The sequence below is a fragment of the Tenrec ecaudatus genome, chromosome 4 (assembly GCF_050624435.1).
Source record: "Tenrec ecaudatus isolate mTenEca1 chromosome 4, mTenEca1.hap1, whole genome shotgun sequence".
Taxonomy (NCBI): Eukaryota; Metazoa; Chordata; class Mammalia; order Afrosoricida; family Tenrecidae; genus Tenrec; species Tenrec ecaudatus.
Window position 1 is genome coordinate 57,854,201 of NC_134533.1, and position 17,014 is coordinate 57,871,214.

A 17,014-nucleotide genomic window follows, 5' to 3' on the forward strand; every position below is an offset into this window, starting at 1 on the left:
GCAGCCACTCTGGGGTTCACGCTGGCCGCAGTGACTGCTGCACCTGACAACTGTTGAGACAGCAGCATTGCCAGGTGCCTCTGTGGAAGGGAGCGCCACCTAGTCTGCTGCCACGCTGGCGAGATGAGCAACACTGCTTCTTGGAAACGGGCCTACATTTGGCTCATCGGTGGATTTATTTTTCTTAGGCAGCACTGCCTATAACGTTCTCTTCTACTCAAAGTATCTTACGACCCTGTGATTTTAAGGAATCCAATCCATCTTGGGAGCCCGTGCTACTAAACAAGACCTGTGGTGTGGCCACCCCTGCCCCTCTGTAGGAGAAAGACGTGGGGGTCTCCTGCGGGCTGAAGCCTTGGAAACCCTGCGGGGCAGCTCCACTCAGTATGATAGGGTCCCCCCAAATCAAAACTGACTCCCAGAGTGGGCAATGGAAGCCAACGTAAACCAGGGGAAGAAAATGTGCAGACAAGTATTTGGAAAATTTATATGCGCAGCGTTTGTTTAGTGGCCCTTTAATTATTTGTCACTTTATTGGCGCACTTGTCAAATTAGCATGCTTAATGCTTGATGTTAAATCTTAAGCACAGTGGATTTAAACTCATTAATATGTCATCGGTTTAATTGCTTTTCTATGACTTCACTTTTTCTTCGACTTGAAGGCTGAGGGGGGTCACAAAAATCTGAAAGTCAAAGAAATCATCCCAATGCTGCTTCTTCCACTCACTTCAGTCGTGAAGGGCCAGCACACCCGCAGGCTAACAAGACCTGGTGTTCCTACCACCAAGCACAGATTATGTCATCTGAAAGGCAGGCCCTTGAGACATTGCCAGGATGCTTTAAATAATTTCGTGATATGTCCACATCACTTAAGTCAGTCACCTCCTTCACAATGAGGGTCCCAACCCTCCTCTTTGGGCACAAGAACTACCCTTCATGCCCCAACCCTTCCACCGAAATCAAACACAAACTAGTCACAATCTGCCTAGAGCACACAATTTAGCTGCAAAAGAACCACTCATAGCAGGGGCGCATTAGGAACAGGATCAGTCCCCTTCAAATCCACACAGTGCTACACACAGCACTGGTGGACATCTAATGTGAGAAACCGATGAAATGATCAGATATGATTTAATACGGCATTCAATGCCACATGCAACGTGTCAGAAAGTAGTAGTATTCTTAGAAAGAGCACTTTTTAAAACTAAAGACCACGTTAACTTTCAGTTGTGAAGGGCTAATGCTCTGTGTGAAGGGCGCCGTCACCCAAAATCCTAGCGCTCAAGGTCCAGAACACAAAATTGTCTGTAATTCACTGAGGAATCCCCAACGACTGAAACCGTGCAAGACTTGGGGCAGGTACTCCAAAAGTATTTGCTGCATGAATACCAATTTCTTGTAGACCCCAACTCATACCTCTAAGACAGCCAAGGGTGCTGACTCACAGTAGAGACTCTGAAATCACTTGCTGGGGCCCGACCTCTGGTTAGAGCCCACCAACTGCCCCAAGGGAGAAAGGTGCAACGGGCTGCTTCAGGAAGAGTCCAGCTTTCTTCAGAAACCTCACAGGGGAGTTGCACAGGGTCCGACCAAGACTCAGAAGGAACTCACTGGCAGCGAGTGATAGGATCTCTAGCTATCTATCAACCAGGCCTTTCCATTCAGTAGTCAAGGGATGGAAAGCTCCCGTCCAGGTAAAACACTCCGACCATCAGACGTGAACCCGCCTGAAAAGAGACAAGCACCTCCGCACCCCTGCTTAGCTTGGTGGCCCTGGCTTGACAGAAATCGTCACCGTGTTCATCCATGGCTTCTCAACTTCAGGGCCATCACCGTTGGGCTGCTCCCTTCCCAGTCCTTACTCTTCGCCTGCAGGTCACTCCCTTCCCCGCCCCTGTGGTACGGCTACCAGACTCAGCTGGCTCCTTTCCCCAGTCACACACCTGAGCGCCCTCCTGTATGTGACGGTTTCTTCTTGGCCTCCCTCACCACATGTGATGCTCCACAGGGACAGAGACGAGGCCTGTACATTGTAGGCACTCAATGGACTGAACTGAATAGCTCTAGCGATCATTTCAGGCCCACCCCCAGGGTGCCCTGAGACTAAAGCCAACAAATACTAAGCAATATAAGAGGTAACTGGGCACTCAGAGCCCTTACCAAGACTGACTAGAGAACATGGGAGCACTGAGAGGGAGGGGTCACCACAGTCTTCCAGCCGCAGGAAAACGTCCTTCTTCCTAGCACTTTTGCTGCCCACTGCCTTAGAGTTCTGAACCGAAGAAAGTTCTCTAGAGCAAAGGTATAGACTGGCTTACAGCGTACGCAATTTCCCAAGAGCTTCGGAACTGGGGGCTGGTGTGTCCTAGCAGTAAAGGGTACACACACATAGAAGCCAAGTTCTTTGGTGATGAGCAGGGACCAGAGCACACCTGTGCTCATTCTGGTGCTGGCCAGGGCAAGACAGAGTGTGGGGAAGGTAGCAACGGACCTCAGTAAGTGGAGACACTGAGAGGTCCATGAACATAAAAGAGGAGCCCTGGTGGTACAGTGGTTACACATCGCGCTATGATCCCCAAGGTCAGCAGTTTGAAACCACCAGCCTCTCTAAGGGAGAGTGATGGGGCTTTCTACTCCTGTAAAGTGTTTCAGTCTAAGAAACTCACAGAGGCAGTTCTACCCTCTCCCACAATATCACCCTGTGTTGGTTCAGACTCAATGCCAATGAGGTTAGTTTACTTTTTTATGGCAAATGCTGTAACATGCAGTTTTGTAACAACAGAAATAACATATCATGGTTACATAAATACGAGTGTGGGGAGGTCTATGGGAATACATGCGTACAGATAAGAACTGGAAACACGGGGAATCCAGGACAGATAAACCCTTCAGGACCAATAATGAGGGTAGTGATACCAGGAGGGTAAGAAAATGCTTTGAGAATGATGATGGTAACAAATGTACAGATGTGCCTGATACAATGGATGGAGGTACAGATTGTGGCAAGAGTTGCATGAGCCCCCAATAAAATTATTTTTTTAAAAAGGAAGACATGCATGAATATGCATGGGTGTATGTGCGGACACCTGCCTGTGTACATGTGTAGACGTGGTAACAATGGCATATGCTATGAAGTACGGAGAGGCATGGGTGTGGATAATTCCTAGGCCTATCCTAACCCTCACAGGATTGATTTATTGGGTTTGAAGACTCAGGACCATCGTCTCCTGGGACGACTAGGTCAGCTAGCATAACTTGTCTCCTAAGCACAGGGCAAATCTGCTGCCAGAGGGCCTGTCCAAGGGTAAAAGGCAAAGGAGTCATCTGAAGACTAAGATGCACCCGAGCCAAGCCAGGGTATTTTCAATCATCTCCTATGCACATGAAAGCTAGACACTAAGTATTAGTAAAGGATATTAAGATCCCGTGGACTGACAGAAGAATGAACAAATCTGTCTTGGAAGAAGTACAACTTCAGAAAGCTCCTTACGTTTATTTGCACGTCACCAGGAGGAACCAGTCCCTGGAGAAGAAAATCATGCTTGGTCAGCGGGTCAAGAAAAAGAAGACGGCCATTCACAAGATGGGCTGACATAGTCGCTGGAACTATGGGCTGAAACCTATTGTGAGGAGGGCAGCAGATAACGTTTTGTTTGGTTATACAAATGGACCAGAATGGACTTGATAGCCCTTAACAATAGGAACTGAAATTCATAAAGATAAAGCTCTCAATCCTAATCTGGTGAGTAGCATCTGGGGTCTTCAAAGTTTGAGGTTGGCCATCTGTGACATAATTATTGCTCTCTTCTTGTCTAGAGCAAAGGACAGGAAAGGGTTTAAGACACAAGAAAGCAATTAATCCACAGGATCAACCATCCACAAATACCACAGCCTCAGCTACCCTGAGACCAGAAGAACTAGATGGTACCCAAATACGCCTACTAATATTCTGACCAAGGACACAATCGAAGGTCCTGTTTAGAATGAGAGAAAATTAAGGAGCAAAACTCAAGTTCCTAAAGAAGGCTGGATTCTGAAATGACTAAGAGACCAGAGGAAGTCCCCAAACCATTGACCGACGACACACCTTAACTTAGAATTGAAGCCACTCCCAAGAGTCACCTTTTAGCCAAATAACAGATTGGCCTATGAGATATAAGGTAACTCCTGCGAGGGCTGTGAGCCAATAAACAATCAGGTTTATGAGACCAAATAGCCAACATCTGCCCCAAAGCAGGAATGAGATGGCGAGGAGGGGCAGGGCCACAGGAGGGAGGGGAGCAGGGCAGGTGGGGTGGAAAGGAGAGAGGGTTGACACGTTGTGTGGACTGTAGCCAGTGCTGTGGAGCAATATGTTTACACACAGCTGAATGAGGAAATGAGCTGCCAACTCCCACCTCCAGTACAATAAGATATTTGAAAACATCCGTATGGGAATATTCAATTTGGGCTCCTCGTCCTTCGGCTAAGAAACCTAAAGCATTTACTGCGCATGGATCTCAGCCGACTTTCTGAAGACAAGGAGCAAAGAATTCAATGGCACAGAGCTCTCTCAACAATGACGTGTTGTATGAGTTATGGATCGCACTTGAAAAACTATCTATACGGGATCAAGTGGACAACAGCAACTCAAAAGATGTGTCGGGAGCCCTAAGGAGCTGTGGGTTCAAGGTTAACGAGGGAGGGGAGTTGGGAGTGGAATGTAATCACTGCTATTGAATTATACACATCAATGAATTGATGTATGTTCTCAACAGCACCATATATATATTTTTAGTATTAGGGATGCTGAGCATCATCAGGGCCAAGTCTCAGCCTTCAGCTGAAGAACCACCTCAACTTTCCAGGACACAATCTCTTCCAGAAGAGGAGGCAGAGGGTCATCACAAAGCCATCTGCTTCCATACCCCCTATGGACAGGGACCGGAACCCATCCTGTCAGCTGCATATGAACCTTGAGAAGAGTGGCCATTTCTTCCTTGGCTTCACGAGCCTCACCTTCCTCACTGACTGGCCCAATGGCCTCATTTTCAGCTCTGAATGTGGAGCGTGCCCTATTTTCCCACTGGCTCCCAGACTTCTCTCCGAGTTCCTAGACCAGGGACACAGTGAGGAGGCCCCGCGGAGCCCCTCTGCTGAGGGTCTCTCCCCTCACCCTGTCACAGACTTTCCACTGAGCTGGAACATACGTGCTCCCCCTTATTTCCAGAGCCCACCGGGCCCAACCCACTACTGCTGGCCCTTCTCCTGATTGCAGGGCAAAAGTAGGTGGCAGACACACAGAGGACACAGGCTCTGTGAATGTCGGAGCGCCACAGGGTCAGGCGGTGGGGTGATGGAGCCTGTAGAACGGCGTCGGTGGGATCCCAAAGGTAAGCTCCCGATCTGCCTGGAGTGCACCCACACGCAGATCAGTGTTCATACTCCCGGCCCAGGAGCAGGTGTGAAGGACAGGGTACTGGGGTGATGGCACATGCCTGGGAAACGAGGGGCCTGGCTGGAAGACAATGGAATGAGGAGGGCTGAATCTGTGGGGGCTTGGGCTGGGGAAGGATGAAAAGGGCAAATCCATTCCAGATGCCACAGTGGCTGGTATTGATGATAACGGCACTGCAGTCTGCGTTACATTGTTACTGCATATTTAAAACAAACACCTCCTTAAGAAGATAATTAGTTTCCGATCTTGAGAAAGCATAGATTGACAGTCCAGATTGACCTGGATGGAGTCTAGGCTGATGGTCAGGGCATTTTTGAAGTGCTAGAGACCCCAGTGTGAATCTCAAATCCATCCATATTCTCTGTGTGACTCTGGGGAAATTACCTAGCCTGCCTGTTTCCTCATTAACCAAAGAGTTCCTACTCTGATAGCATTTCTGAGAGGAGAACAGGATCATCAATTAAACAGCTTTGCACAGCACCAGGCTCGGTAAAGGTTACTTTGTTTTAACATTTTACTCCAAGCAGAGATCTTCCCCTTTAGCTTCATTATTCCCATCTATCTGGGGTCTGGAGCAGCAGTCAAGAGTCAGTTCTAAAAAGATCTACATGCTGGAATGAGCTCTGGTGGTGTAGTGGTTACACTTTAGGCTGTGTTCCGCATGGTCGGCAGTTCAAAACCACCAGCAGCTCTGCAGGAGAAAGACTGGGCTTTCTACTCCCATAAACAGTTACTATCTCAGAAACCCCTGGATGCCAGCAGTGACTTGATGGTAGTGTGTTGTTGTTGTTTGTTTGGTTCAATGAACTAAAATCAAACTCACTGCCATCAAGTCCATTTCAGACTCCCAGTGACCCCCACAGAACAAAGTAGAACTGCCTCAGAACTGCCCCTGTAGATTGCTGAGACAGGAATGGGAAAGGAGAACGCCGCCTCTTTCTCCCTCAGAGCTGCTGGTGGTTTCAAACTGCTGATGTTGTGCTTAGCACCAGGGATCCTGATTTGTGCTAAGGGCTGCCTGGCTCTATCCCTCCTAGGTCCATCTTCACACAGGGTGCCTGTGTGGCAGGTGAGAGTGCAGGGGAAGGAGAGAAGACGGGCTGGAGAAGCCAGCCCTGGGCACGAGACGCAGTTCAAGGGTCACACTCACCGAGTCTGGATCTCGCTGCTGCTCCAGGAAGGCTGAGAACTCCACCAGGCGAAGCTTGGTTGTGCCGATGGAGCGGCCCTGCCAGGCAGGGACCAAGGGTGCTGGGGCGGATGCAGGCTCAAACCCTGAAAGACCAATCCAGACATTAATCTCGACTACTCCCCTGCCCATGGGCTAATAGTCAGTCAGGATGCTTCACAAAACAGGGGACTTTGGAGGAAAGGTCAATCACTAGCTAGGTATGGAACTAAGTCTTCAACTGGTGGGATTCTGACTCCAGACAGTGAACAGCCGTGGGAGCAGACCCAAGGAGCCAACTCCAGCTAAGGTCAGGGCTGTGGCAGGTAGCGGTCTGGACAGGACAGCAGGAACAAGAGGACACCTGGCTCTGAACCAAGTCCCTCAGGGTGGTACAGGCTGAAGCAAATGCTTCCAGAGGTTTCTTAGGAGATCCCCAACATGCTGGGCATTCCTGTCTGTCCATTTCCGTTCTCGTGAAGGTGGGATATGCTCTCCAAGTGCACTGGGACAGGAGTAGGGAACAGCATGGAACTGAGCTTTATGCTGGAGGACTCCCTATGTTTCAGCTCTACTGAGCCCCTCTGTGGACACGGGTGTCGGCCTGGGAGGGGCGAGCATGTGGTGGGGAGGAAGACGGACACAGAGGCAGACAGTAGCTCTCCTTTAAAAGGCCAAGCACCAGAAATCAAACTACATTAGTCTTAGAACCTGCCCTCAAAGACCTGGGGTCAGACGCAGGCAATCTGCCTTCACTTAGGATGAGGAAGTAGCCAGGGCAGCTTACTCGTCCAAGGACTGTCGCATGTCTTTAGTGAAAGCGACCGGGTTTCCAGTTACTTTAAAAGTCCGTCAGAAGAGCTCTCAGGAGTTGACTACAGTGAATCAGGACAGAGCTGGGACCCCCTGTGACCTTCTTGTGCGCCTCCATGCTCACCCGGCCTGGGGGCCAAGAGGAGACCACCATGGGTCTTCAAGTAACAAGAGTGCATTTTCCCCCTCTGGAGACAAGGTGAGGGAGAGGCCCCTCCCCGAGAAGAGCCTCCGAAGGCATGACTCACCTGGAATGGGGGCCGGGACTGCTGGCTGGATGGGGTAGGCCTGCTGCACAAAGGGCTTGACGCTGGGAAGGAGGAGGACAAGGTCAGAAGCCAGTATGGCAGTGTTAGCTGCTATCAGGGCTACCCGGGGTCTCCACGGCTACCCCAGGTTTCTAAATGGCACTGGCCTCTGCCTGCTGGTCAGCAATCCCTGGCAGAGCTCTCTTCAAGAGCCAAGACCCGGTGTGGTTGGGGAATCAAACCTCACCCAACTGTTCTGTGTGGGGATGTCTGCCTTTGACCCTTCTCGGCTAATCCTGGCAGAGGGCTAAGTAAGGTCAGCAGTCACCATTTCCAACAAGGTTGGGGACATGCTTCAGGCAAATAGCTAGAGATCCTTTCTACAGACGGCAAGATTTCCTCTCTGCTCTTATTTCCCTGACTGTCGTTGCTTCCAGCTCACTGAGCATTTGCCTCCCTTGTACCCAAATCACCAAAGGATTTCTGATTAGCTGGTCTTACCATGGGGGGGGGGCGGGGGGGGGCGAGAAACCGGGAACTAACTTCCTGTTTCAGCTGGAGGATGCTAGAAACTCTCTCTCTCTCCCTCCCTCTCTCTGTAACCCTGAAGGTGGAGAGAGCTGCTTACAGGGCTCCTGGCTCTGCAGGGGTCTTCCTTGCTATCAGTCTCTTAGGATGACCCCCTAAGAGGGGTCTCAAAAGAAGACAGCTCTGCAGATAAGCACGGCAGGGGGCCTGGGTGAGCTCAGGTGAAACCTCCCTTCTCCTCCAAGCTGGAGGCAGCGTGGCCCCCAAGAGGACTCTCCCCCAGTTAGGCTTGCCAGGGACAGTCCCTCCTCAGACTTACTCTTGCGAGGATCCCGGCTGCCCTGTTTGTATCATTCCCGGCCAGAACTGGAAGGCAAAGTGCAGAAGTTTCAGGCGCTGGGTTTTTGGCTCAGAAATTCTAAGCATTGTCACCCCTGCGCCACACCAGCAGATCCCCCATTGTCCACCAGGTTGCCTGGTCTACCTTCTCCGCCCATTGACCTACATCCTGAGCCTGGCAATGCAAGGCTCCCTTTAGCTTCTCTTTCCTGAAAGCCTCCAGGGCAGGGCCAAGGCATCCTTGGAGCACCTAGAGGATATCTGGGCATCTGACCACATCCCCACCCATCCTTCTCTCCCTCCCTCCCTCTACCATCTCCAGCTCACAGGATGGAAGGCCCGTGGGATAAAGGCAATGAGCTCAACGAGCCAATGCAACCATGTCCTTCGCTGTGTGGCCTGGAGGCCTTGGGGGCAGCCAGGCACCCAGCCAGAGGGTCAGCAAGGTGCTAGGGAGAAACCAGGGTTCTGACTTCACTATCCTTGTAGCTCGACTCTCAGAGACATGTACTGACAGCAGCTACAACGGGCTCCACTGTAGAAGAGACTGGGAGGATGGGGTCAGGATGGGGCAGGGTTTGCTTCCATTGTACACAGGGTCACTATGGGTTGTAACCAACTGTGAGTTGTTACCAAGTCATCTCAGTTTCCTGGTCTGTAATGGACATGGCAGTCCGAGGAAGAGGTATTTACTGTTGTCCTGAGGACCAGTGGCAGTGATAAACACGAACCTCTGGTTGGTGGCAAATGATTACTCTGTCCCCCGAGTGGCTTCCTGAGGACAGAGATCCAGGAAGGAGGAGAGGAGGCAGGGCCTGACAGAGACACACTGAAGGTTGCGTCTTCACAATGTCTTCCGGAACTAAAGACTCCCCAACTGCTGCTTCCTCCTCCTTGTGCCCCTCTCCTCTCTTCCTCCCCACATTCACCTCCTCCTGTTTCTGCCCACTGCCCCCCTCATGCATCACATGGTCTTCTCACTCCCGTGACCCAGGTCATGTTTGCAGGAGGCGCTGTGGGAAGGTTTACTGCTGGCCCCGCCCCCAGCACAGCACAGCCCGTCACTTACCCCCGGGGCCCCCGGGAAGGTCGGGCGTGGAATCCCCGGCAGCCCCAGCTTGTTGTGGATGGCCGTGGCCGACACTATCTGGGCCGAGGACATGGCTGCCATGTGCTGCAGGGCCTTGTCCTTTGCAGTCTGATCCTTGAATGTGACAGCGACACACTGACTTAATACAGGAGGCATGACTATCGAGGAGGTGCAACAGCGCAGCCACGAGCACACGGACTAAAATATGGAGCCATATAAAATAAGAAAAAACAAGGCCAAAACCAGCAAACATGCACTGATGAACGAATACAGCCAGGAGGCGAGGGCACACTCGGATGCCGCAGCGCTGTGCAGCGGGGACGCCCGGCGGCGGCGGCAAGGTCTTTAAAACCATATTCGTAACCGCACTGCTTGCAAAACGGGGAGCCTCTGAGAAGGAGCTACGTCTGCATCTACTTTCAGCTTCCAGAGGGAGATTCCGCCCTTGATTAGACTTGACGCACTTCAGGGGGAAATCAGGGGTCCAGGTTTAAGTAGAGGGGAGACGGGCGGGGAAGGAGATGGGGTGTGCACTAGGTCGGTCCAGCCACAGAGCACTGGTAAACCCTATGAGGGGGTGCTGTCATGTGGCCACAGTCCCAGGAGCTCCTGGGGTCACTTGAGGCTGGAAGCCCTGCAAGGGGATGGTGGCTCAGAAGCAGCGGGTGGACTGCTAGACAGACGGACGGGGCAAGAGGGGGCAGGCCAAGCGCATGCTGGCGGGCGCATGCTCAGTCTTCCCGCCGGGGGTTCCGCGGCTACACAGGCTCTTTCTAAAGCCATGGGCAGCGTAGAAGGTTCTTCAGGCAAGAGTCTGACTCCCCTTTTCCTACATGGGACTTTTCTAGAAAAGCCAAGGCTGGTCACACAATGCGAGCCAAAACGTCTGCCAAGCACAGCTAAAATACAGAATACTCTGTTTGGTGAAAATACTTACCATGCTGGTCACCTGGATACAATAATAAACAGTTTGTTAAAATGATTGTGTGCAGGGGCAGGGTTACTTTATTCCTCAGTTCAAGAGTACTTAGGTATACAAACACAATGCTTGGTTTCAGGAAAATAACATGGTTCTTTCCCCCCCGCCCCCACGTGACAGGTGAGCAGGAGACCCGGAAAGAGCGGCCCAGAAGGGCAGGCGTCAAGAAGGGGCACCCAGTTAATGATCAAAACACTACTCCTGACTCTTTGGATGGGTGCTATGGCTTCCCCACGTTCAGACGGGGAGATGGTCCTCCCCCGCAGCCCACGACCTGCCCTGTGTGAGGAAGGCAGGCTCTGCTGGTATGGGCAGGGGTTCATGCCTGGCACATACGGAAAGGCTCCTGGGCCGATACTAGCAGGTCTCTGCCATCAGCCCAGCTTGGAAGCCGTCCTTTAACCAACCAGGGGTAAAATGGGAGTACCCAAACACGCCACCCTCCATCCCTGCTGCCACTGGGGAGTTTCGAGATGACTGAGGGCCATGGGGAGGTTCAGGCTTACGTAGGGAGGCGATTTTCTGGGTTCAGAGTCAACCAGAGGTGATGAGGAAGCACACAGAGACACCAGGGCAGGATGGGAAGGAGAAGTTAAAAAGAAACATGAAAGCCTATAACACCCAGCTCCGAGGACGGGGACACCGCTCTGCCCAGGGAGTACCCGTGAACTAACAGAAAGCCTGTGTTCGTCTGTCCGTGGGAAAAGCTCCCTAGACAGATAGTGTTCACTGTCATTCCACAGAGTCCTCTGGCCTCCCTCAGAAAAGCACAGTGCGCCGCGTGACAAGCTCTGCAGGGACACACCGCATCATCATGAGCGTGTGTGGCGGGCACATGTGCCGTCGCTGAGTGGACATTTAGAGGGTCCCTGGAAGGATGTGGGACTACTGGTCCCTGGGGGACGGTCCCAGGAGGTTGCCCGGGTGATGGTCTTCTGTCTCTGTAAGCTCCTCCCCAGACAGCAACTTCTCCCCGGAGTTGTGGCTCCCTTCGCTCCTGCATTGACTGCTCCACCCCAGACCTAGCTTCCTCTGTTCCGTTTTCTTTGGTTCTGATGACATCTCAGGCTTTGAGGATCTCAGAAAAACTCACATCTTGAGGTAGGTGATGGAAGTTGGGGCAGGGGATCAACATGTCCTTAAGTTGAACTGAGCCCCAGGCATGTAGCCCACACAGTGGCAGGGAATCTGTTCTTGACTGGCCTGTGGTTGAACCCAACCCCGGCCAATCCATCTCCTCCGAGGGCAATCGTGTGCAACCCACAAAGCCTGGCTCCATCCATTCAATCTTGGGCAAAGAGGGCATACCCCAGTGCATTACTATGAACTCGCTGGTTCCTCTTTGGAGCCATCACTACAGCCCGCAAGCACAAAACCCGCAAAGGCCAGATTAGAAGTGCTCCAGAGACGATTTCTCATACTGGAGAAATGGCATGGGTCGGGCCAAGGGGGGCCTTTCTCCTGTGGGAGCTGCCCTACAACTCCTCTAGGGCCCAGGCTGGGGAGCTTGGAAAATGGCGGCTGGGCCTTCTTGCTGGCTTCGCTGACTGGCTTCAGAGAGCAATACCACAGAAGACTGGTGGGCTCGGCTCCATGGCAGAGGCCTCACCACTGAGCCGGGGTTCCGAGCTCAGGAAATACTCCCGACGGGGAAGGGCTGACTCCCCTGGCCAATACAGAGTGTATTTCTGTGCATGGGTGGGGCACCTCCTGGCTCCAAACACTGGGTGGTCCAGTGCCACGTGTTTGCTTACATCTCCGTCACCCACTAAATCCCGGGAGCGTGGCCCTTTGGGAGGCTTACTGAAAATGTCCTCAATGTTTATACCTCCCCAACTCCCTTTTTAACAGGGACTATTAGTCAGCTGAGAAGGAGAAGAGTAGCCATCTTGGCTTTTGATGTCACATAGCCTCAGAACTGGGATCCCTTTTCTGGCGCTCAATAAGGCTTGGTTTCGCTTGTGACCAAGCATTCTACGGAGTACTTCAAGGACAACCAAAGCTCAAAAGTGGGAGCAGCAAAACCCGTCTCTTCTATGTCATCCATTTGCTGTGTGGCAGTAAAAAGTATCCATGCTGGGCAGTCAGAGGAGCCAGTTCCAGCCTGCCCTGACATTAGCTAACCAGCTGCATTAACTTTGGGCAAATCAACACCAACACACACACACACACACACACACACACACACACACACTTTCTTTACCTACAAAAGAAAGTGATTCCCCCTTTGTGCTCTAAAGCCAAGAGTGCATTACTTGTAGCTAGTTAGAAGCAAAAAATACAAAAACATCTTAATAGATATAGCCTAGCTGCTGCCCTGCCCCCGCATTCCCACCCCCGCTACCTCCCCAAAAGAAAAGAAACCACAACACGCACTAATGAGGAGAGCAAGATGTTAAAATTTGGGCAGCACTCAGCTAGCTGCCCATCCTAATAGAGAGAAATCCAAGTGTGGAGAGGAAATTTTATCTCAAGTAGAAGTTCTGTCTGCACTTGACCTACCTATTTGAGAATAGGCAATTTTCTGCAAATGGACTAAGAAATATCTAGACCAGTGATTTCCTATCTTTTGTCCTGGCGACATTCTGATAACTCATTTAATTTCCTAGCACCACCTCCTCCCCACCCCTTTATATATGATCTACATTTGCCATTTTTTAAAAGGGTAAGGGATATTTTGGTTTGAAATCTGAAGTAACCTTGGAGATAATAAACCACCACTGGGGACAGATCTTGAAATCAGAACTGCAAGCTCGGCTGTAGATCCACTTATCTTGAAATGGGAGGACAGGAGGAGGCCGAGCTAAGAGATTTCAATGGCAGGGTCTCTAAATTGTCATTTTCAGCCCACGGATACACGCCTGGCTTTGCGGGGAAAGAATTATAACTCTAAATGTCAGGCCTGAGCAAACCGCTGCCCTGTGTCGTTCTGCTCCCTGTCCTCGGACATCTGAACATTCCTGTCCATCCTGCGCTGTTCACCGAAGCCCATGGAAACACCGATGTGGCCACATCTGTATGCCGTCTTTAAGACGTGTCCCCACCAACACTTGTGAGGTGGGTGAAATGGACAAAGGATGAGCACATGAACCTTCTACCTTGAGAGTGTTGAGATCAATTTCATGCTTTACACCCTATGGGGGTTTTATTGTTGTGTGCCGATTCTGATTCACATGGACCCCACATGACAGAGCAGAACTGCCCCCATAGAGTCGCCAAAGCTAGAAATCTTTCCGGAACCAGGAGTAGTACATCTCCCTTATGCAGAGTGGCTATGGGCTTGAAATGCCACTATTCCTGTTAGTAGACAGGTGTTTAACCACAGTGCCGCCAGCTACAGGAAATACTCTGATGAGATTTGCACAACAAAAATGTGTCCCAGACAGAAGCTGGGACCAATCTGCACCAACTCTCATCTTACTGATTTTCTCTCTCCATCCTATCAAAGGGGGTGGGTGATGAGAACAAATGGCGCCCTTGACTCGAAAGTAAAGCTGATGAAGCACTCGAGCCTGGGGTGCACGTCTCATTACCCCACTTTCTTCAGTATCCAATTTCTGGCACGCCACTACTGTCAGTGGCTTCACCGCGCTAGCCACACACGGTGCAAGCCAGCTGTGTCACGCATAAGCTCCTCAACCTGAAGCCTTTCAAACTGTTATTGTTACTAAGTAAACAGGCTTTCATATTTCATGAAGCAGAGCGGGCTGCTGCTACAACTCCCCGTTCCACTGACTGGCTCCTTTTTGTGGCTGAAAAGTACACACTGTTTGGAAAATGTCTACATGTAAGATACATGACAGGAAGGCAGCAGTATTACAAATGCACACGGCTTCAGGGCTTTTTATGAATCAGCTTCTGGATGTTTGGGGAGTGTTGTTCCTTTATCTCTCAGCTCCCCCGCCTTCTGATTATTCTGGGAAATCAATGACCTCATAATTTAGACATTCACCACACGCAAATTTTAAACATAATAAAAGTAACAGGCTTACATATACAATATATTACAGCTGCCATACATAGAATTTTTATGACTGGCATACTAAATCAATTTATTTCAAACAGCTTATTCAGAGCCATCATTTCAGATCTAATATAAAAGACTCCCAACTAATTTATTCATCTGAAAGGCTACCAATGAGCACCGGGGAAAATATGTAAAGTCAAAAGAAGAAGAAAAAGGGGGTAGGGGGAGGAGAAGGACCAAGGATTCAAAAACTCCTGATAGCTATTAAATGCCTTCCTTCAAATCTACTTTCCCCAGCAATATAAAAAAATAAGTGCAGGCAAGGAAAGACAGTAATTTGCTTGCAAAATCACTTTTTCAGAAAAAGACACAAAACGCAAAATAGTTTCCCAAGAAGTCATTTTGCAGATGTTGTTTCTAATCTTGCACTATGCAGCTCCGCATGCCCTTTGCAATGATTAGATGTAGCCTCTGAGAAGATAAACATCGCAAAACTATAGGAAGGCTTCGGAGAAAGGCTGGAGGGCCCTTGAATTTTTCTAGCCATGATCTCTAATTTACTTATTATTAGAGAAGGCAGGAGTAAACACAAAAGGGCTATTTCAGTCAGGCAACAGCTAATGCTGAGGCGAGAAGGCACATTCATACTTCGCCTGACTTGCTGTCTAATGAGTAGTAATTAATTCATCTTATTGTATCTCCAAATGCCAAAGGCTCCATTCACATCAAAGGGGGTTGAAAAACTCAAGGCTTTTGCCATTATTCATTTTTAAAGGTACTGGGCTATATTTAGTATTTTATAATTGTCAACAGCTTTTTCTTCCATTCTGGTGTGGGTCTTAGCATTATAAAGGGCTGTCTGCAGCTGAGAATTCATGTGATATCTTGGTGTGCAGATCAACTCCCTACTAGGGATTCAGTTCAGCGCTGCCTGGCTGTCGGTTCGGCCGGAGTTATCTAGAAGACACTCTTCTGCTCATCAGTCCTGTTTCTCTAGGAGGTGACAGCAAGAAGCAGGTAGGACACCTGAGAGGGGCCAGAGGAACCCTAGTGGGCAGCTGATCAAGTTTAGCCACAGACTGCAAACTGGTTCCCGTCACTCACCTCCTCTGTCCTTGAAGCACACTGACAAAATCAAAAGTGGGCTCCCTGAAGCCCTGGGGTGTGGTGGTTAGGTGATGGGGCAGCCGTTTGAAACCACCAGCCACTCCTTGGGAGGAAGACTGGGCTTTCTGCTCCCATGAAGAGTTACAGTCTCGGAAATCTGCAGGGGCAGCTCTACTCTGTCCTATAGGGTCGCATCAATTCAATGGCAGGGAGTGAAAGAGGGAACTATGGAACCTTGATTTTTCTGTGGGTTAGGCACTGGGCTGCTAACCCCAAGGTCAGTGGTTCAAAACTCCTTGGGAGAGAGATGGGGCCCTTTGCTCCCATAAAGATGCACTATGTCTCAGACCCTCAGTACAGGGTCACTGTGTCTGAACCAGCTGTCTCGCTGTGGGTGGGTGGAGCGAGAGACCTTGCACTCCAGGCAGGGGAGTGAGCACTCCTCCTGAATGGCACCTTTGGGAGAGGCAGCAAGACATCATTACTCCATGAAAAGAGCTTAGGTGCACTGCCAGACAGCCGTGGGATCCAATGCAGATGTGTGGCCCTGGGCCAGTCACTTATGACAGTCAGGCTGCTGCTACCTCATTTGTCACATCAGAGGAACAAAACCAGCTTCTTGGCTGCTCTGAGAATCACATCAAGTTCCCCGCAAGCACCTTGCCTGCAGCCTTGCCCTTGTTGACCCTGCTACCTGGCTCACTGAGCTCAGCAGCGGGAATATTTAAAAGCTCTGGTCTTCACAACGATCTTCAAGGTCGATGGGGCTCTTGGGAATTGTCTATTGGAGGCTGATGAGCATGGGGTGTGCTCTGTGAAACATCGAGGCCGGCTATTTCTGCTGGCCTTCCACACCAGACTGCCGAGGCTCCGTTCAGAACAAGGCAGATGTGGGTCAATGCTCTGCCTCCCAATTGACGTTTGGCGTGGCCATGCCGCGAGGATAGCTTCTAATTCCATCACACCCAGGCAAGAGGAAATCATGGTCTCCAATCTAAGCTCTCGTTCTGTTAAATTAACCACAAGGCAATGAGCCTATCTTGAGGAGTGGATGCCTGCCATGAATGCCAAAGAACTCCCCAAAGATCGGGACATGCCAGCAAAGGCCATGCATCATTTCCCAAGTCCAGTGGCAAGGCCAAGTGCCTTGGTGCTGACAGGAAGACAAAGACACTTGTCTCGGGTGTGCTTTGCCTTGGGCACTAAGAGTTAGCTGTGGAAGGGGTAAGGGTAGGGGGAGCCATAGGGATCGGGGCCACTGCCTGCAGGAATGTGTGTCTGTCTTTCCTGAGGGCGGGTCTGCACTTGGGTGGAAGCCACTGCAACACAAACGGGAGT

At 50.6% G+C, this 17,014-nt stretch overlaps 1 protein-coding gene across 11 annotated transcripts in view; it reads right to left on the reverse strand.

Annotated features, from left to right (window-relative positions):
- The window catches only part of TEAD1 (TEA domain transcription factor 1), a 285,413-nt gene that overhangs the window by 55,107 nt on the left and 213,292 nt on the right, over positions 1 to 17,014 (reverse strand). For 8 of the 11 annotated variants that reach the window (XM_075546043.1, XM_075546041.1, XM_075546040.1 and 5 more), the window contains 5 exons: positions 10,561 to 10,572; positions 9,603 to 9,737; positions 8,514 to 8,560; positions 7,667 to 7,728; positions 6,588 to 6,712 (listed from right to left, as the gene is read on the reverse strand). In XM_075546043.1, coding sequence (XP_075402158.1) covers positions 6,588 to 6,712; positions 7,667 to 7,728; positions 8,514 to 8,560; positions 9,603 to 9,737; positions 10,561 to 10,572 — 381 coding nt within the window. The remainder of the gene's footprint in view (positions 1 to 6,587; positions 6,713 to 7,666; positions 7,729 to 8,513; positions 8,561 to 9,602; positions 9,738 to 10,560; positions 10,573 to 17,014) is intronic. The other 3 variants (XM_075546044.1, XM_075546042.1, XM_075546038.1) reach the window with 1 other exon arrangement.